The sequence below is a fragment of the Apteryx mantelli genome, chromosome 15 (genome assembly GCF_036417845.1).
Source record: "Apteryx mantelli isolate bAptMan1 chromosome 15, bAptMan1.hap1, whole genome shotgun sequence".
In the NCBI taxonomy this organism is placed as follows: Eukaryota; Metazoa; Chordata; class Aves; order Apterygiformes; family Apterygidae; genus Apteryx; species Apteryx mantelli.
The window spans coordinates 20,861,833-20,882,848 of record NC_089992.1 but is presented as its reverse complement, the minus strand read 5'-3'; the positions used below and the strand labels follow the sequence as shown (position 1 = coordinate 20,882,848).

Below are 21,016 nucleotides of genomic sequence, written 5' to 3'. Positions count from 1 at the left end.
AGAAAGAACAACCCACTTGGGCAGTATTACAGCTGTCACAAAAGCCCGAGTGTCTTTGAATTCAAAACGGCTTTGAGGTTGACCCACTGCAAAAAGGCAATGGTAAGTTGGAAATGCCAACTGGAATCTGAATGCTTTCTGCAAAAAAGCAAGTATAGCACAACAAGATATTTGACTGAACAGAAGATAAATGCTATCCAAGGCTCTCTCTTTTACTGCTTCCTTCTGTACAGATACTGAATGATTTATAAATAATGGTTAAATATATAAACTTAACTAACATGCTTTCTTGTGCATATAAATAGTAATCAAGTTCCTTCAGACAACTACCGAGCATTAGAAAACTTTCCACAACTTCCATTTGGAAAATTAAGAATGGCTTAACAAACAACACTTCCGTGCATATTTGCATTTCTTAAAAATCTTCATCTCTCTGATTTCTCATGAACTACCTTCTTTTAGGGCCAAAATATACTTGCAATTTGATAAAAAACCTCCCTGCAGAATTCTCTCTAAAAGAGTTTGGCACAGTTGAAAGTATGGTTCCTTAGAAAACGAAACCTTTCACACCTAACTTGGCTTATTTTTTTTTAAAGATCGCTTACACATAAGAGCTAAAACAACTCCATGAGGAAAAGATTCGTTGGTTCACATTTTGACTGTAACATGAATGTAAATGCTTAAATTTCTTGTCTTCATGTTCATATATCACAAATGAAAGGGGTGAGAAAGGAGACTGCGAAGCCATACTATTCCCAAGATAAAAGAGAACTGGATTTAAAAAAAAATAAGCCCATTTTAAACTTGATAAGAATTGCCCTGATTTCAAAGTTGTTACTGCCCCTTCATGTTGTTGATAATTCACAGCATTCATACCTATTGAAATTTCACCATTCTAACTAATCTCCTGGTTCTTTACTAAAAGATCACATTGGGTCAGTTCAATGTCGGGCATCTCAAGTTTGGTTGGTTACAGAAGCTGCGCATTTTAGAAATGTCACTGGAAAAAGACAAACGTGGAGTTTCAAAACCCACAACATACAATCTAAGCATACAAAATCAAAATCCATGCAATCTTATTATTGGTAGATAAATAATATTCATGAAATCAATCACTGGGGAAATAGTTGCTTATGGATCTGTCTTCCTATTTCCTATTTAAAGATGAGAAATTGTTATAATTTTTTTAATGAAATGCAGCAGTGGAACATAGACAAAATACTAGATTGATCCTTTTGCATAATATTAGAACGAATATTCTGTGAAGATCTGTTATCTAGTACACAATTATAGTATTTTGCTGTTTTAATATTATGGGTTGAATGACTGCTCCTGAGATCACCAGTCTAGAAGCACAGCACACTTTAGAGAAGGTTTTTTTGATCTGCATTATTTGAAATATTCACATCTCCGGGAACCTGTGATTCATAAAAAGCTTCTGTCCATTAGAGAGACTCACCGGCATCTCCCATTGAACTGAAAATACTCTCTGTGACACACATGATGGTATCTGTAGCCTGGTCATAGCGTCCAATGGGCTCTCCCCTGCTTGCAAACTGGCGGACGTGCTGCAAGAGGTCATTCAGGGCTTGGCTGACAATGCTGGCAGCTGCACTGACCTGCTTCAGTAACTCAGTGTCATCTGTGGCAGCCTGGCAGGCCCTCACGCAGTTCTCCACTGAACGGTCCACCAGTTTCCCTGCCTCAATCAGCTGTTCCTGGCACACTGGAGAGCTGATGGTGGGACTCACAACCTGCATAGACAAAGGATGCAGAGCATTCAGAAGAGGCTTAACTGAGAACTTCCTAATTACTAACAGGTGACATCCACTGCCCCCCCCACTTTTTTTTTTTTTTTTTTTTAAATACATAACATGTTTTCCCTAGATAGAAAACCCTGATGTGAGTATTTAAATAGATTTTACTGAGCTTTCCATTACTACAGGTAGCATCAGACACCTAAATTAGGAATCTGGGCTACCTATATAGTCATTTTAGTCTTAATTTAGATGCTCAGCCCAGAGACCACCCCCCCCCCCAATCTTGTTTCATGCTTTTGTCAGCAGCTACTGAACACAGCTAACACTAGTCAGTGGTTCTGATGGGGAGGCACAGGCCAAACTTCCCCAAAGTAGCTATGCCCATTGGCACATTTCTGTATCCTGGAATTCCAAGTAACATGAAATTTTAATGGGAATAGGTTTTGTAAAGCCCTCTCTCACCAGCCTCTGTTTGTTTGTTTAAATAAAAGTAATGCTTGGCAAAAGGAAACACAACACTGGCACAAGACAGGCTCAAGACAAAAAAAGCTGAGTAATCTACAGATGTAAGCTAGAAACAGTCCTCTCCCATTTTGTTCAGATATATCCAGCAACGCGGGCAACATGAAAGCTGTGTGCATCTTATGGGAAAAAGGATGCCACTGAGTGTTTTTTGCTGACCCAAAGAAATTCACCAGCAGCAAGAACATCAAGCCCCAATAACAAACATTCATATATATTCATTACAAAAGGCCCTTTTAGCCAGAGCTATAAAGGAGGAAATATTGAAAATTTAATACCTAGAATCAGCAATTAATTTCATTATAATCCTCTGGGATGTTTTACAATAGTTGAATACCCATTTTCCAACCACAATTAACCCTATGAAAGCTGACCTTCAAACTTCAAAAGCAGTATTCAAATAGCAAATGTAAATTGTTCCATTTTTAAAATTAAAATCAACAGATTTTCCAAAGGCAAAAAAGGCTGCAGAAGACTTAATGCTCCAGTTGCAAACTTACAGGTGACAAAAATTTACTGATCAACAGTTTCAGCACTACACAAACATAGAACCATACTAAAAGTATATTGGACTACTAAAGTATAAAAGTATATTGGACTACTAAAAGACTACTGGAAGAACACAGAGCGTACACCCAAAATGACGCCTTGCTGCTGCAGGAACACCGCTAGCCTTACCTTGGCACAAGCCACAAGCTGGGAAGTAGAGAGTGCACACTGTGTAGCAGCAGCAATGACCCTGTTCTGCAGGACAGTATCCTCAGCCACCTGTGCTACATTCTTGGCCTTCAGCACTAACATGGCAGCAGCATTTGCAACAGCTTTGGCCAGACTCATCAGAACATCCTGGTAAAATAAGGGGAAAACTCAGCCTTATAAACAAAACATAGTATACGCTTGGTTTATCTAAGATCAAACTTGAGAATCCTGAGGGTAAGAAGTTTTCCACGTCTCTCAAAGTAAAAATGAGATTTTGTTTTGTGAAAGGTAGCAAACATGGCTATTACTCAGAAAACTTGCGATTTTGTTCTCAAGACAAAAAAGCATTGCTCTATTGACATTATCAGGTTACTGGACTGAACGAGTACAGAGTGTCATAAGTTTTGAATTGACTAGGCATCCATAAAGAAAACATGTCCCAAATGTCAACATGCCAATCTTAACCTCCTGAGAATGCACCATCAGTGCAAAAACATGTGGACTTCACTACTAAATACATGCTAAATATCTGCAGTAAGGATGGAGACCTTGAAGAGCAAAATGATAAATGAGAATAGACAGCATTTGAGCTAATATGAACTCCAAGTAGTTAAATGCACTCAACAGTAATGACAACTACCACTCCATTTTTGAAAAGATGCAGCCTTTCAGCCAAATTATTTGCATGTTCATAGCATAAATATAGCCCTATAAACTATTGCTCCAAAATATAATTCATAATAGATCCTAATTCCAAAATATTCTTCCCTCTTACAAAAACACATTTAGTTGTTACCAAGTAGGCACTCAAGAATAACACTTTAACCTGCTATTAAAACATCTTGAGGCACACTGTGAAGGTACATGCTGTTAAAATGATCTGGCTTTCTCATTAAAAGATAGTATAGATACACTTAGGCAGAATTCTGACTTTGCAGCAGAAAAAAACTTTTAACTTCACAATTTAGCAGGCTAAATTTTTGTTTTGTTTTTAAAAATGAAGGCCAGATGAATCATCCCACTCCTTACCCACTGTCTCCAACACCTTGTAACACTTAGAACATATACCGAAGTAAGAAAGCAGAGGGTTGCAATACATATTAAACTAGGAATACATGTGAGAACTCTGATGAAACTTGCAGACAGCATTACTCATGGATAAAGTGCTTTAAATGGCCCCTAAGTTGCACTGGCATACATCTCACATACAGTACACTCCAGAGATCCACCTGTTGCTGTAAACTACTTCCTTTTGGTTCTGAGGCAGACCTGTTCTTGACATTGAGTGAAAAAACCCAGATGTTTCTAACAGAGCATTTAGGGACAATGACTTTAAATTGCCAAAGGGCAACTGTGCTATTAAGCCACACAGGCATTACGCTTTGACAATAATATTAATCTTTAAAAAATAATGTTGTAACACAGTAACTTTTTTCTAAATTTACCAGAAGTTTGCATAGAGTAGAATTTCAATAGCAAGAATCTGAACAGTATGCAAATAGCATGAGCCATGCATTTTGAACAGAGAAGAATATATGGCAAACAGTGCTCCGTGAAGAAAGAAACCTTCTATGTGACACACTGAATGAAGCAGGGGTTCCTATGAGATCATTTGCAACATTTTGTGATGATGTAATTCAAAGCAATTTCATAATGGGTTAGCCTCAAATTATCATTAAGCAATATCAAATCTAGCATTTCCTAACACCACTTCGGGAAGCCTTGTTTTTATGCAGTGGCTTCTTCATTACAAAGCTGCACAATTCTCACAGTGACTAACTACTCCCCTCCTTACCTGGAACCTTTCATCTGTTTCATTCTCTCCAATTTGCCTCAGGAGCTCCCCACTAGCTTGCCCAATACTTCCAGCTGCAGTCAAAACTGTCTGTCGAGGCTGGAAAAATAAAATGGTGAAACAAGTTAAATTAAAAAAAACAACCAAAACAAAAAAAACCTAACAACAACAACAACAAACACCCCACATCTTTCTTTACTTAAACTTTCAGATTTCCTCAAGGAACTTTTGCATTAGCATGCAATCAATACGACAAAAAAACAAACAAAAAACATCAAAAAGCAAGCAAACACAGCCTCCCCCCCCCCCCCTCCCCAAATCAAGGTGCAGGACTTAAAGGCATAAAGACAGAGATAGGTATAGGGATAAAAAGTCAGAAGAACTGTTTGCATTGGGGACATTATGTGGGATTGAGCAGGTGAGGCTTAGAAGCTAACATGTCTCAGAAGAGCCATTCATGTCATGCATTTCAGAGAGAGAGCCTGAGAAGGTTTCATGTTCTCACCTCTCCTGAAGTAGGTTGCACAGCTTTCAGCAAGTCTGAGACAGCACCAGCCAGTGTTCGAGCAGCTTTCAGGAGGTCTTCTCCACTTCCAACTTCATCATCCATGAGGGCAGCAAGCAGTTTCACACCTTTAGACATCTCAGTGAGGTTGGAAGAGATGGTTGTAATGGCACATCCCACAGCAGTGTAATCAGTGTCAACTGGGTCACCTGCAGAGTAAATTGTTTTTCATGAGCAGCAGGTTTCAGAGGTTAAAAGAGAAAAAGCCACCACAAGCTGCATTCTAGTGAGATACAACAGGTACATTTGAAGATGGTCAAGCAATGTCTACTAAGCAACTTAAGTATCACTTCAAAATTTAAGGTCTAACATTTTTTCAATCTCTGTTTTTCTAATAGAATTTTCTTCTTCTTCCTTCCATGCAATTTGCTGAGAAGTCCCCAATTTCAGCCATCTTTCCTGTTCCAACATTGAAGGAACCCAAGGTAACACAGTATTAACCCCTTTACGCCACTTAGAATTCCTTCAACTCATGATTTGCAAAAGTACACAAATAAACATTCGTAATATCTCTCTAACAATGGTCAGATGAATGATACTTTAATTGTTAACAGCCTTGCCAAATTTCTACATTACTATGGTGAGTAAATAAGCTACATTTTTATCTTCATCAATGGTAGTTCCTCTAGTGTTAGAGATGATAAATTGAGGATTTAAAAATTGTGATTGGGAGGGATTGTAAGCTTGTTCCACAAATCACTGCACTTAGCTATTGGGGTATTTGGAAGAAAATTTATCTCCAGCTGTCTCACAGTCAGTCTCTATGTTGCTTAGACTGATAAATATGTCAGAGACTGCTAGAAAGACCTTGCTTTGAAATTTACCTGCTGTAAGGTTAACAACAGATGCAGTTCCTGCAGTAATAGCATCAACCTGAGAGTGTATTTCATGTTTTGATTCATCAACCTTGTTCTGAACCCATACTCTTGATGCCTGAAGAGCAACAAAACAAGAAGACAAAAAACAAAACATACAAGTATTAAGGACTGCAGTGAGGTCCTGTAAGTTAGGATATCGTATAAAACACTTCACAAACCTTTAAAAGTGAAACAGAGGACAGCAACCAGTCCTTTAGAGGGAAACACAAAAGCAAACATTTTCTTTTGCAGAATCCCTCATTACACAATTGCTATTGTAGTTCAACAGCTGCCCTTTAAGGTGAATGCCATAAGGACAGTGCAACCAAGAAGGCTAAAGATTTGACCGCCAGTTCCCATGAACAGTAGGCTCAATCTCTCCTCCTGCCCTACTCTACATCAGAAATGACAGGCTCTATCCCATGAAATATCCCAGGCAGACTGTTAGCAGACAGGTCTGGTCTTTAACCTGTCTTTCTGAGCCATATACTTCTACCTCTAAAAACAAGGTGAGGAACTTTGAGATATCCCTGAAAGAACCAAATTTATTCTATATTAGCATCGTGAGAGGACTTTATCTGAAGCCTGGTCATTTCTTTCAAGTATCCAGGAGGGAGTTATCCTCGTTGCAAATACTGGCCCCCTATTTGCCTTTAACTGTATATGGGCAGCACAGGAAACAAGAAAGATTACAGAAATGATTATGCAAGGAAGCTTGCTCCACTTAATCTCAGGGGATTAACAAGAGCTGGATGGAACAGCATACATACACAAATTCCTTAAAACAAGCAAGATTTTTTTTTTTTTAAATCCCATTTAAAAAGCCAGAGATGCCACTTTAGATCCAGGGACGATAACTAAACTGGTTTGAAAACGCCCCAGGCCACTAAGATTCATTTCTATGGGGATTAGATAAACTCACCATGTCCTGTCCTAGAGGTGGCAGGTTATCAACTTCACTGAGGTCAGCTTGTGCCTGTTGAACCGCATGCATACTAGTATTTATAGTCCCCATCAAAGCCTGCTGAGCTGAGGTCTGAAAGGCAGAACAAGGAAATGGGTGTGTGCCGTGTTTCAAGCAGCATTTCTGGCAGATACTACATTGATGTTAAGAGGCAGTGAGTGACACCAAGCACACCAATCTATTTTCACAGCTAGCCTTTCCCCAGCACCTTAGCTGTGCAACGGAGAAAGCAAAGCCCACTTTAACACTCCTCTCATGTTCTTGATCCTGCCTATGCCATTTTGTACTCCTCTGTACTTGCACACATTTATAAGATTCTGAACTTTCACAGATCAAACCATACCCAGACACATACTCAAATACCAAGCTGTCTACCTGGCCTGCATTCTAGGAATGTGAATATGCATACGTAATATATTTTGAGGATACCATTATTGATTTCCTGAAACATGACAGTCTACAAATGGTATCAAAGACGATTCCAAAACTAAATTGCCATCAATATGCATGAGCTAACAGAAAACTGAAAGGTTATAGGCAGAGTGGAATGGCCATCACACATACTACACCTCCACTGGTACAACATGAGCTTAAGCATTGATTATACTCTGCAGCCCCTGTAGCCCTTTGATAGTCTTAAATTAAATGAGAAAAATAAGCATCAATTTTAAACCTGCCCTGAAAACTATAAATCAGCAGGCCAGTGACAGGCAAAACATTAGCTTTTTTCTTAACGTCTCTTGCTTTTACCAGTCTTTAAACCATCTTTTTCTAAGCCTTGGATAACAATTTAATGACTTTGAAGTAAAGGGAAGGCTAGAAGAGCCAGTTTAAAGGAGAGAAGAAAAAAGAGAGAGAGAGAGAGAGAATGAGAATAAGTCAAAATGAGATACCCTAAATATTTCAGGGATGCTCAAAACATGTGTGTTCAGTAGGACAGCCAGGCAGCCACACACTACACCATCCTCCTGCTCTTAGCAACATGGATAACATGCTGTTTCTGACTACATGTGGCACAGACCAGTTTCAAACGCTACTACAAAACAAGGAGGTTCCTCACAAGTGGGGGCATGTGTCCTCTGTGCATCTGACCGATCGTGACCTGTTGCTGGGGAGAAGGCATGATGCCGATGTTGAAAGTCTCTGGCCCACTGGACCCTGAACGCATAACAGCTGGTAGCGCCACAGAGCCATGCTCCACCTTCCCTGTTCGGTTGAACTGCTGCTGCAAGATAGTAGATCTAAAAAAACCAAAGAACACAGAATTAATCAGCTCCTGCAAACTAAGTCCTGCTGGATATTGTTCTAAATTGTATTTCAGAACATTTGGAGGAGCTGGAGAATTGTTAGAAGTCTTCTTCTAACCATTTTCTAATAGCATTTTGAAAAATTAAATTTGATGCTTTTGACAGATCAAATATCAGTAACAGTAATGAGCAGGCAGTGAAAAAAGGAGCAACATACAATTTTGGTGTATGTGGTACAATAGCTTTGCCCCTCTAAGATGCCTGGCAGAGACAGAGCTGGATTAAGGTTTATGGCATAACAGACTGCTCTGTTTCAATTGCACCATTAGGCTGATCAGTAAAAAACAGAGGGACAGACTCTTTGGAAATGTCTATGCAAGCAATCCCTAGATTTGGAATAAAAACAAGTGTTCTTCCTTCATCTCACACACACACACTTATCTAAAAGCCTGGCAGTCTAACAGATAATGGACTAGGAAGCAGGGTGTTTTCAAGCATAATAAAGTTATTGTTATCCATGGTCATGAACTGCTTTGCCAGTTGCCCTGTTTGTATTTAAATATGATTCAAGCTTTAACAGCTAGAAGTATTTGCAGGAATTCTGGCTTTCACAGCAATTATGTGTTATAGGGGGGGAAAAAAAATAACTTCAATTATGAAAAAATCTTTGTATTCATCTGTTTTGGGCTTCTCTGCACAGTATTTCACTAACAGTATATTCTGGAAGCAATTTGGAAAGGGCAGTGTCAAAAGGAAGCACATCTGAACGTGTGTGATCTGTCAAAAGTTGAAATTTCACATAAGGCCACATTAAATACTTAACCAGCCCATCTCCTATAAACCATATGTTTAACAGTAAATCAAATACTTTCACACACACAGACACACACTGCAGACATTGTCATCCTTAGAGTTCAAAGAGGAGACTTAAGGAGCTCATTACAGCTCAAACTGCCCTGAAACTGTTTCTATTATTTCATTGCACAGAAGGATGTAATATTCCTTTTCAAGAGCATAGCCAGCTCTACGGTTCTACTTTTTGCTGATCATCAGCAACTCTGTTAATCTCCCAGCAGAACCAACAAAGAAATCATAGCCTGATCTATCAGTGTCAAAATCTTACCTTTACCCACACCACATATCTAACCAGTCTGTCTAAAGCGGGTTGGTGTAATGAACCAGTGTCATGACAGAGTATGATTAAACTGAGAAGTCAAATTCCACCGGAAGCCACAGACTTGGCAAACAAAAACAACTGAGATCTTGCAAACCTAGGTGTTTGCACAAAGACCAAACTAATACAATATTTTCATCTCTGCAATCTTTTTTTTCTTCATTTTATTGAATTATAGCCAGAGTTCCATTGTTCAGTGGTCAAATTACCATGAAAATATACATTTGCCCTAACCAGAAATTTTAAGACAGAAAAGCATGCTCTTCTATCCTAGAACAAAGCTGAAAGTCTGAAGAACAGCCTGGAGGATAGTGCCTCTTCCTGCTGAACTACTCTGTAGAAAAAAATCATTCTTCAAAGTAATAACTGTGCTACTTCACTTGAGGAATGAAAAATGCTACCACAGCTAAAGGTGTCACGCTTACGTAAAAGGGCATTTCCTCCTGTTGTATACACTCACTTCTTAGGTGAAACAGATTCTTCCAACATGGTTGATTCCTCATCGCCTTCAAGGCCAAATCTATCTTTACTCTGTTTCTGGAGGAAAAAAGAAAAAAAAAAAAGAAGAAAAAGATAGACACTACGCTTATTTTTTTCCCATTCCCTCCAGCATTGTATTGATATTTATCAAAAATCTGGTCAAATGATCTGAGGAGTCTTGCCCAGTGCTGAACACTAACTTTTGGCAGAGTGTGAAATATAACCTCTGCCTCTGAGGCAGTGCACTTCAGCAGCCCAGCTTCTAAGCCCTGGAAGATGAAGCGCCTAAAGAAAAAAGCCTATTGCAACTGCCAGTGCTAGCAAACCCAGGGATTTTCTGACCAACGCTATGGAAAAAAAATGCTGAGATACCATCTTTACCTCCCAGAAGAGCATTCTGGAGATGTGCACCACCACCAAACCCAGGCACAGGTATGGCAAGTTCATCTCCTTCCCCATCCTGTTCTGACTCAGGAATGGGGCCGGACTGAGATTCAGTTGACTAGAACTCAGCTACAAATCACCTTCAGCATCCCAAAATGTTGCTACCTACAGCTAACTGCCAGTAGAAAATATATAGCTACAGGAAAGACAGTAAATTTAACACTGTATCAAAGTCATTTTACCATAGTTACTTCAGACATCTGGATAGTTTGGACATCTGACTTCTCGAGGCAGTTTTTTACACTGGTATAAGGGAGGAAAACGTACACAAGGTTCAAGTCTAAACCACCAGAAACAACAACAGGGAACTATTGTAAGATATAAAAGGAACGCCTCGTAAAGACTGTCCATTTCTACTGGTGACCTTGGAGTACACATGACCAGGTCAAAGACACTCTCTGCTTGCTACCTTATGTGACTTGCAGTCTGAATATTCAGCATGCAGAACTAGAGAAACATCCACTATGGCCTTGGACACATTCAATGAGAACTCCTCACACACATCCATACACACCAACCAACTTTGTCCAAAAAAATCCCTTACCAGTTTATGCATGAACTGAAAATGCCTACTCCTAGTCAGGATTGCATCTTATTTCCATATCAATACATAGAAAAAAATATAGTTATATTAAAAAAAGATAAAAGCTACTTAAGTTCAGAGTTCCTTGTCTACTGATCAAGGATCTATCACTAACAAGTTGTAGGACAAGATTTCCTTAACACAAAAATACTTTAGCAAAAAAAAAAAAAAAAAGTGCCCCCAATCTACAACAGAGCAAATGAGCTGAAATCTTTCAAAACACACCAAAAGTAAACATTATGCAACTCAGAGTGATAAACCACAGTTTAAGGCATGTGGCAAAGTGGTAACTTGGACTTGACAGCTGGAAACTGCATGCTTCTCATATGAGTCATGAAGCATCGTGGGTGTTTATTATTAACCTGTTCCTACTTCATTCATTTTGAAACTAGCTGTGTCAGCAGATTGTAAAGAAGAAATCAAAGGATTGGCTTTAGAGGGGAAATATGCACATCTGTATTTTATCAGCATAGAAAGGCTGCTTTACTTTGGAATTAGAGAGTGAAGCTACTAGTGAAGCTTAGAAAAGCTAGAATCAAATTTCAAATTATCTGTGGAAAACTGTAGCTTATTTAACATTCATTAAATCTGGGACTGAAAAGGTAAGTGCTGTGATGAATTCTAGCAATCTACCCTCAGCCTCTGATTTCACTCAACTTGATGTTATATCCCAGACTGTTCTCATGAACAAAGGCAATAAATTCGACTGAGCTGCCTAGTTTTCTGTCATTTCTTTACTATGAAGAATTTATTATAACAGATAATACTGTAGTTTGGTTGAACCTTAATAAAGTAAAAATTCATCAGCAATAAACACCCAGAGCTATTTGAAACACTACACTTTTCTATATAATGTGCTCAGCATATGACCATTCAGCTGTATGCTTGTTGGCAAAAGCTGTTATCAAGCTTATTCACTTGCGAATATTTTGAACACTGGAGTGCCTAAAGAACACTGGAGGTGCTTATCAGCCTCTCCTGCTTGGCACACTTGACAAAACCAGGTTTAAAGATAGCCTGGTGCCTTCACAAACACTCCTTTTCCTCTGTCTGCAAAAATGAAATATAAATCTCTGCTTTACTGACCACAGTATTTGTTAAGCAATACTATGACTTATTCTTAAGTTTTGCCAAAATATTTCTTCAGCTTTGTTGCAGCATATACAACAGCCTCAGGACAACTATAATGTAACCTTTAATACAGTTCAACATGCTGCTTCCATAGAATCACTTCCTCCCACCTGATTCACCACTTCGGTCCCCAGTTTCATATCCACAGTTGAGCAGAAAGCTTTAGGCTGCTCTCTGGATATACACTCACAGCCAGCAGTTCACCTTCCAGAAGGAAAAACACAGCCCAAGCATGCTATATTGAGCCCGACTCATGCTATCATTATTATTAACAGCCTTGATATTTTTTCCATAAACAATCACTTAGGTTAAACTAAAAGAGATATTATTTATACCTAAAAATAAGTCACATGAAAGCATAGATACAACACTAATTTCACAAGAGAGAAACTCCAGCTTGCACACATTGTAGCTTTTTCACTTCTGTAGTCATTTTACTGATTTTATTGCATTTTTACTAAATGTCATCCTAATATACCTTCTTCAGGATGATATCAATGTAACCTGCAATTAGCTGAGAGATCTGTTCTCCTTCAGTGGTCTGTACTGAATAATAGCTTTCCTGATACTCGCCAAAATCCTGTGGGGGAAAAAAGAAAAATTAACCATTTGGAAATAGAAGGTAAGTAAATGAAGACACAGTACAAAATTTGAGAAAGAAAATTAAAGACCTAAATTTTATTTTGTTTGTATTACATTTTATTATAACTAACAGTAGATGAGACTATTCCAAGATTCATCTGGTGAATAAAGGATGCCTTTTCTTGCAGCTTAATCATAGGTGTATAGATTGAAACGCTAGAGGACCCACAGATACCTAATCTGACTTTGTCAGACAGTCACTGGATAATGGAGAACTCTTCAGAAACTTCTTCTAAAGTGTAATCACTCACACCATTAATAACATGCATCTAATTTCCGAAGTGAATTATCAGCTTCTAGCGAGAGTCTTGCTCTATCACATTAAACCACCCTTTCATATACAAGATACTCTCCTTATAATGGGCCAAATAAGTTACAAACCCCACCATATTTATGAAAGTTCTTTAAATTCATAATTTTAAGATGTTTCCATGAGCCATCTAGCTTCATTTATGCTCATAACCTGTATGTCACAAACTGCATTTTGAATGGCAAGTGCCATAAGGGTGAGGCAGGTCTTAATAATGATGGCTTTCATAACTGTATTGGTGGTTAGGCACAGAACAGATTTAAACAGTGCTCTTTGAAAACAGTTCGGTTTAGAAATATCAAAATACAGATTGACCCTAGACACTAAGATGGGCCAGTTCATTACTTCAGGATTCAGTGGCTCTACATAATGAGCTGCAGATAGAACAAATCAAATTCTAGAAACTGTTCAGAGCGCGAGTGCATTGTCCCTTCTCTACACCATACTGATTCCTCCTCCAAGCATATACAGAAAGATTACCAGAGTGAAGCTTTTAGGTGATGCAGCCCAGCGTTTCACAGTTGTCAGCGGCCATTCCTGCAACACTTCCTTGGTCTTCTCATCCACACGCATCACTGAGTCTTTGGTGACCCCCAGCAAACGAGGAACCAGCTTGTTTTTGCCTTTCATTTTTTCCTGTAACAGAACACAGGGGATTGTTTTACATTCAAATGGAGCACGCCAGATGAGAAAGGAAAAAATCATGAGGGAATATACTGGGGGACAGGGGGAAGCAAATTATTTCCGAGAATGGTATTAACATTACGAAGTTCTGTCAATTGGCTACAATTAATTAGTAACAACATGACGCTAGAATTTTTTGTTTTGTTTTGTTTTTGCTTTTGTTTTTAAATAAATACACAACTGGGAGGAGATGACACACAAAACACAGTCCATTGCCGTTTCTGTCTAAAGCAACTCTTATGTCAGTCACTATTTATCACAAAGAAATTAAAACCAAAAAAGCTGATCAGAAGTCTGATGAGTTATATAGGAGCAAGTAAAAAAAAAAACAAAAAACACAACACCTCAGAAAAGCAACATGGCATGTATTGAAATTAAAAACTAGCTACAGGTCCTTGGCAGCAAATCCCAACATCACAAGCACAGTGCACTTGCAGTCCTGGAATGCCACTGCAAGTCCTCAAATGCTAATGTTTAAGAAATCAATGACCCAGAGTTAGGGCTTTCTCTTAGAGTAAGCTCACATCAGTACTCTTCTGACACACTTAACATTCAATATGTTTTCATCTTAATGACAATAAACTCAGGCTATGTATAACTCTAATATTTGTACAGAAATATAGTATATTAGGAAAGTGCACCTATTACCTTTTAAACTGATACAAGAAAGCCACTGTTTACAGAATTGCAAACTGACTACTGCACATGAAAGCACAGTCGGGCAACCATGAGCATTTGTATATTCAAAGATTCCAACTGTATTTGATCTTTATTATGCAGTTCAGAAAAAACTCCCCTTCCCCTTTTTCTCCTTGCAAAAAAGGGGATTTTAGGGAGAGAATCTTAGGAAGTTACTTAAAGCCATGATGGCAGACTTTCTAGAGACAGGCCACAAGGAGACAGGGTCAGTCTCAAGGCTGCCAGATGCTGCTTCTTATTTTGTTGAGCATTTTGCTCCTCCAGCTTTTCAAGGTTGCAGAGCACAGGTCCTAGCGATCAATTTACCATAGAAAGTCTTCTTGTAAAGTGGAAATGAATCCAGGTGCCCCATTCCACTGAATTTATGTAGTAAGCTGCAAAGAATAAATTCCTATCTATCTATCTAGTAAGTCATTTGATAGACCTCAGAAAGCGAGAGCAATTATTCCTTCCAGCTAAAGTTCCATGACATAGTTACTTGATTCAGTTATCATTTACTTTAAGGTAGGATTAAAGAAAAAAGTGTGTGTGTGTGCATGCACATGCCTGCATGCTGGGGGGGGTGGGGGGGGGAAGTATTTTTACCTTTTACCATATAGGTCAACTATATGGTGTTAACAAATCCATGTTGAATTATCAGCTTATTTTGAATGTGCATGCTTGTTTTAATATTTTAGTTACCAAAAACCGCACACCAGAGTTTTACTATAGTTGCTAATATACAACTTCATAAATCAGCTGGAGATGTCAGTTTATTATTTATAGTGCTCTTTAAGTAATTCCAATGTTTTGCATTTTAAAGATTTATGTCCAAACTGAATTCCACTGTTTTAGTATCTTGGTGAACATTTAGCTCTAAGTCACCAGATTGGAAGTTGCATGATTCAAATGAAAAAGTTTAATAACCCAAGCAATGATAAAGTGTTTTTTGTTAGGGGGGAAAAAAACAACAACAAAAAAACCAAAACAACCTCCAACTTAATGATACATAATAAATAGCAGCTACTCCAAAAAGGTACCTAATCAACAGCATATACTGTCTAAAGGGGATATTGGCTTATGATACTGAAAAGGAGCATAGCTTTGGATATGCTTGAAAAGATTCATCACCTTCAGTTTGCTAGCTCAACAGCTCCTTTGGAGAGTTGAGACTGTTTTCTCTATTAAAGGTGTCTAAAAAGACAATTTCACTTGAAGGAAGCAAAAAGGAAAGGTCATTTTTTCACTATGAATGGTATCCTTTGCAGATTTTTCATTTATTTGCACCTTTTATTTGCTTCATTAGAATTTGTGGGTGATTAAGTACTTTAGGAGAAGGAGACTTACTGACATTAAGCTATCTATAAAGATTTAGCACCATAATTTTGGGAACCCAAAAATGGAAACCTTGGCTTAAGTTTACTCTCCTTTCCATCTCAGTGGTAACTGAATATTCAAGCACTAATACTTCAGTCCAGTTTTTGCAGCAGAGTGTCAGTTTCTGGGTGCCTTTTTTTTTTTTGCAGCCTTAAGACCAATGCCTCTGTCTCACTAAGGACTAAGAGAAATTAATCATGCAGCTGATGATGTTCTTGTCAGATGCAGGTTTCAGCATGCAACAGCTTACAAGGTTTTTGTGAATATTTTCACAAATAAAGTACTTTGATGGTAAAAAAAACAGAAAGCGTCAATTTAGAAAATAAAATCATGGCAGACTCTAAACTGTCTTTCTGGAATTCAGTAAACAGGAACCTAAACTGAAATTATGATCCTGTCCCATGTGGTAAATTAAACAATTTTTCTAAACGTAGCTTTAAGAAAGAAGGTTGAAAGAACAACTTTGACCTTTTGCTTAGGGGAGATCTAAAGTAATACATAATCAGGCATACATATGGTCAGCAAGATCCACATTACCTTAACAAGGAAAAAGGACACTCCATAGGTCCGTAGGGAACGTGCTAGCTTCACATACTTCACTTTGGCTTCTATTTCAGTCATCTCACCACAGTTTTTGTGCTCCTGTAATGAGAGTTCAGTATTAGGCAGAAATAATCCCATCTGGAATAATGATAGACAGAAATAATCCCATCTGGAAACAAAGGAAAAATACATGTTAGCTTTTCCTTGTTTAAGGATGCCTAGTTAATAAGCACTGCAATTAGAGTATTTGAAACAGCAGTGGGTAGAGATGTCAGCAAGACTGTATCCCATAATTCCTCACACCCAGAAGACATGAACAACTTGTCTGAAAGGAATATTTCTCTTTGACCATCATCCATGCTATTTACTTCTCAGATCAAGCAGATTTAAATCACTTCTAAAATAGTTTAAAAAACTAAGTATTGCTACTAGTCTCAATTCTGTAAATCTGTATAAATAATCATCTTTTAAAAAAATCCTTTGTTCTTGGCTTTGGGTAACCTCTGGAACTCACTGCCATATCATTGCACAGTTCATCTGAGGCTTGTTTACCTAGTCCTTCAATTAAAATAAAGACAAACTAGAAGTTCACAATCTCCTTTCACCACGCTAGCTATTCCCTTTGTGTATTACCTGCTGTCATTTTTGCCTGCTTTCAAAGGGAAACTGGATCCATTCCCTTCACACAGGGATGTTAATTTTATATCTCTACCCCTTACATACCCATTGTATTCTAACTGAAAGAGAATACTTTATTTCCGATAGCCCTAAATGAACTATGAGATGAACTTAATACAGCTATGTCACTGTTGATAGACTTACTTACTACTGCTGTTATTTATATTAGACAATGGCACACTATAACTTCCCTCTTCTCTATGGGAGTGTGCAGGGAATGGTGCTTTCCATCTCATTTTCCCCATACACAGCTTCTACTGGGAAGTGCACTGCAGACAGACTCCTGGAACATTGTCCAATATAGTCACTTCATTAAAATATATTTGACAGAATTAAGTTTCATACATTTACATTACTGCCTATTTACTCGGCCTTGTCAAATCATTTCAGGGTCCATCGTATTTTTTTCCAGAAACAGACAAGTTATTTCTGCTTTGTCTCAAACTTCTGATTCATGAGAGCCTCACACCTTGCAGTTGACCATTTCTCATGTCTTGCAAAGGATTTCCAACTGGCTTTTTTTTTTTTTTTTTGGCTAGTTGCAGCTTCATCTATTTTGTCATCACATGAAAAGAATTCTAGAGATGAGGAACAAGCAATGATTTTTTAAAACAGTTCATTCGGAAATGCTCATATAGAAATGGAGTTAAAAGACCCACCTGTTTATTATTTAAACAATTATTCAATAGTAGACTTTATTACCTGTAAGCAACTATAATACAGGATTGCCAGTACAAACATCCTCACCTCAGCATATACTCCAGTCAGTCCTTCCAAGAGTCCCATCCTAAACTCCTGCTATTTAAACAGTCTGTGAGTTTGCCTGTCACACCCCATCTTCCCCTTGCATCTTCCCCTCTTCTGAACTGCTGGTTGCCACCCCCTCCATGCTGACTGATGGCAGCAGGGGGAGCACCACGAACAGGGGAAACTTTTTTCCAGCTCCAGTTTGAGTTCTCCACAGAACTGGGAGGAGCAACTGCAGCTCAGAAAACCCTTCTGCATCCCAAGGACACAGCTTGATCAGATAACTCTGCAAAGTCTAGCACAGGGAATGCAACCGGGATCAGAGAGGAGCAAGGAGCCCAAATGTAGTCATTGCAGATGAAGAAAATCACCTGCCAAATTCAAGAACTTTATAACTTGGGAAAACAGCCAAAGTTTTTCAAAAAGACAGCATGCTTTTTCTGCCTTGGTGTTGTGTCTTTGCCCAGCATCAAGTGCAACCACTGAAAAATTTCTTGTCCATGCGCTGAAGTACATCATGATTGCATGTGTAATATTTCACATGGGCAAAATCACATGATTTGAATCTCATACTCAGAAATGAATGAATAAAATAATTTTTGCTGCAACTGCAACATTATCACCACCACCAACTGAAGGTATAAAGGGAAGCATTAGACAACCTTACCTCCAAGCAAGTGTGACAAGCTTCAGGTAGAACAGACTTTCTGGGATACAGCATTCCCAGACTAAGAGTGTAAGAGTTGAAGGAAAGCATGTGAGCTATTCTTGCTTTTAAACTTGTCTCCCAAACAGAGATCGCAGGTCACTGGTATGTTCTTCCAGAAACTCTATGACTTGATTTCAGCTGTTGACCTCAAAATTTTCCAAATTCGATTACGTGGCCAAGTTTTTACCCCAGTCAGCACAGACATTTAGCACATCTATAATTCTCAAACACTAAGAACATTTCCAACAGTGTTGGTGTTTCAGGCTCAACTGTTTCAGTGTTGTACAGTGTGCTGCTTCCCAGGTACGTCACCAAAGTCAAGTAATACAGAACTCTATTACTTGAAGCTCATACTTGAATAATGAATGCATGAAGGGCTGTGCAGAAGAAATTAAACTGATTTTCCTAAACGTGCTTCTATTGTAGTAGAAATACACATCCTTATATTACAATGTAACATAACATAGTCTTAAGAACATTGAATATTCACTCTCTCCCCTTCAAAGTAAACCAAATAATTATCGGTGAAGAAAAAAGGATCAGGACAATAAATCTGGTGAGGAAAGAAAAGAAAAGCTAAGAGATTTTTACACCTCATTTTCTGATTAAGTAAGTCAAGTACACATACAAAGTACATGTACACATACAAAGTACACCCTGTGAAAGAGCGCTCATGTTTTTCTTACAAAGGAAAGGATACTATTATAAGTTTTTCAGCCTTAATTACCTGAAATATTCTCTTTTCAGCCCCTCTTTGTTTGGTATATTCTTTAGGCAGGAACTCTTTTAGGCTAGGAAAAAAAAAAACAACACTGTAGTTAATGGTGCTTTCATGAGGAGGGATGCTTTCCACACTCCTTTATCAGCACTAAGTCCCCCATGCTTCCTAAAATGGGCATAAAATACCTATACAGTGAAATAAAACTGTGGCTGACTAAATAGGGTAAGGTCAAGAGGATAACTGGCATAATTAAGAGAAACATTTTGGCTATATTCTCAAGTAATCTCTCTTCATGTTTTGAAAAGTCATCAAAAGTAAATAAGAGCTGGGACACTTTCCATCGTTAAACCATATGATGTATTTCAGCAGTCCAAGGGTTCACATCCATTTCCAGATACACTTATTGTAGTCTGGGGGAAGAAGGGGTAATCAAAACTTGAGCCAGTTCTGTGTCCGAGTTCAGACACTGCTATTACTTTCCAGTAGCACTTTGATTTACTGATGTGTGGGGACAGATAGTTCTTCCTCTCAGTCTTCCAAGAAACATTAGTACAATGATATTTACTGAAAAACTGCAAAGCCAATAAGTGGACACTTAATACCAGTCAGCATCTCAAAAACAAAGTAATAAATAACCAGTCTTAATTTTTGCAGCACTCAGATACTAAGGTCTCATAATACAGAATAAACTAAGTCTGTTCCGCCTCCATGATAAATTTGGGTCAGAGAGCATCTTTTAATGCCTCACAATATTGTCCAGCTGTACCTCCTTGCTCTATAATAAAACAAACAGTTTTCTCAGCCAAACATCACCTCAACTTCAAGATATACCAACATCATGTTTAACAAATGACAGTTCTTTTTTGAATGGCATCTTCCCATCTGCAATGCTCGAGTTTGATGAAGTGATGCCATATATTCTGCAGTTCGTATTTAGTCTGAAGAGAATTTTTTCACATGAATTTGGGAATTTTCACTCAAGTTCAATACAAAACAAGCAGAACTCCCCAGCTCAAAGAACTGCCCTCTATTGATCTCCCTCTTTGGAGTACTGGGAATAACAGCAATAGGAATGACCAGAGAATCTTCTCCTCATTTTGATTTATTCAGTACACAAGTACATTATTAACACAGAGAGCTTAAGCTTCCTACTATTGCAGAAAGCTAGACAGAGTTTTGGGAAGGATTTCTACTCTGGATTTTTAAACAAGAAAGGCAAAAAAAGTCAGCCTGTTTTGTTTTGTTTCTTTAAGAAAGTCTGGCATTGCAGACAACAGACAAAATAATTCAAACAGTAAGTCAGGATTTTGTGCTTTCTTCAAAAATACTTCCAGTCATGAGATCATTCACTTTGTTCATTCCATAAAACTCTAGCAATACAAAAATAAAAGCATGAGCAAGAGATCTTGCTAATAGTTCTTCCAGTGCCCAGGCAGCTATGGCTTACTAATACTCAATAATGAAATCGCTTCTCAGGACTTATTTATACAGACAGAAGCGTGCAGGGGAGAGGATGGGAAGCCAAATTAATTTTGTAGACAAGGATTGAATACCCCTTACTATCCTAAAAGCTGGTGCTTCTATTCAGAATTTTGTAGTTTAGTTCAGTTAAATCCAGTTTAGTTAAATTCAGTTCCAAGGCCAATGAAAAATAAACCGAGTTAAACCCAGTTTAATTCTGGAAAACAGATTTATGCAGAAGAGTG

General features: G+C 38.2%; 1 protein-coding gene across 1 annotated transcript in view; it reads right to left on the bottom strand.

The window, feature by feature from the left end:
* Positions 1 to 21,016, bottom strand: part of TLN2 (talin 2) — a 245,453-nt gene that overhangs the window by 93,160 nt on the left and 131,277 nt on the right. Inside the window, exons 12-23 of the mRNA XM_067305763.1 lie at positions 19,317 to 19,380; positions 16,450 to 16,554; positions 13,654 to 13,809; positions 12,700 to 12,801; positions 10,044 to 10,120; positions 8,223 to 8,403; positions 7,121 to 7,234; positions 6,166 to 6,274; positions 5,282 to 5,490; positions 4,777 to 4,875; positions 2,961 to 3,128; positions 1,460 to 1,754 (exon numbers count right to left, since the gene is read on the bottom strand). Of these exons, the coding sequence (XP_067161864.1) occupies positions 1,460 to 1,754; positions 2,961 to 3,128; positions 4,777 to 4,875; positions 5,282 to 5,490; positions 6,166 to 6,274; positions 7,121 to 7,234; positions 8,223 to 8,403; positions 10,044 to 10,120; positions 12,700 to 12,801; positions 13,654 to 13,809; positions 16,450 to 16,554; positions 19,317 to 19,380 (1,679 nt within the window). The remainder of the gene's footprint in view (positions 1 to 1,459; positions 1,755 to 2,960; positions 3,129 to 4,776; positions 4,876 to 5,281; positions 5,491 to 6,165; positions 6,275 to 7,120; positions 7,235 to 8,222; positions 8,404 to 10,043; positions 10,121 to 12,699; positions 12,802 to 13,653; positions 13,810 to 16,449; positions 16,555 to 19,316; positions 19,381 to 21,016) is intronic.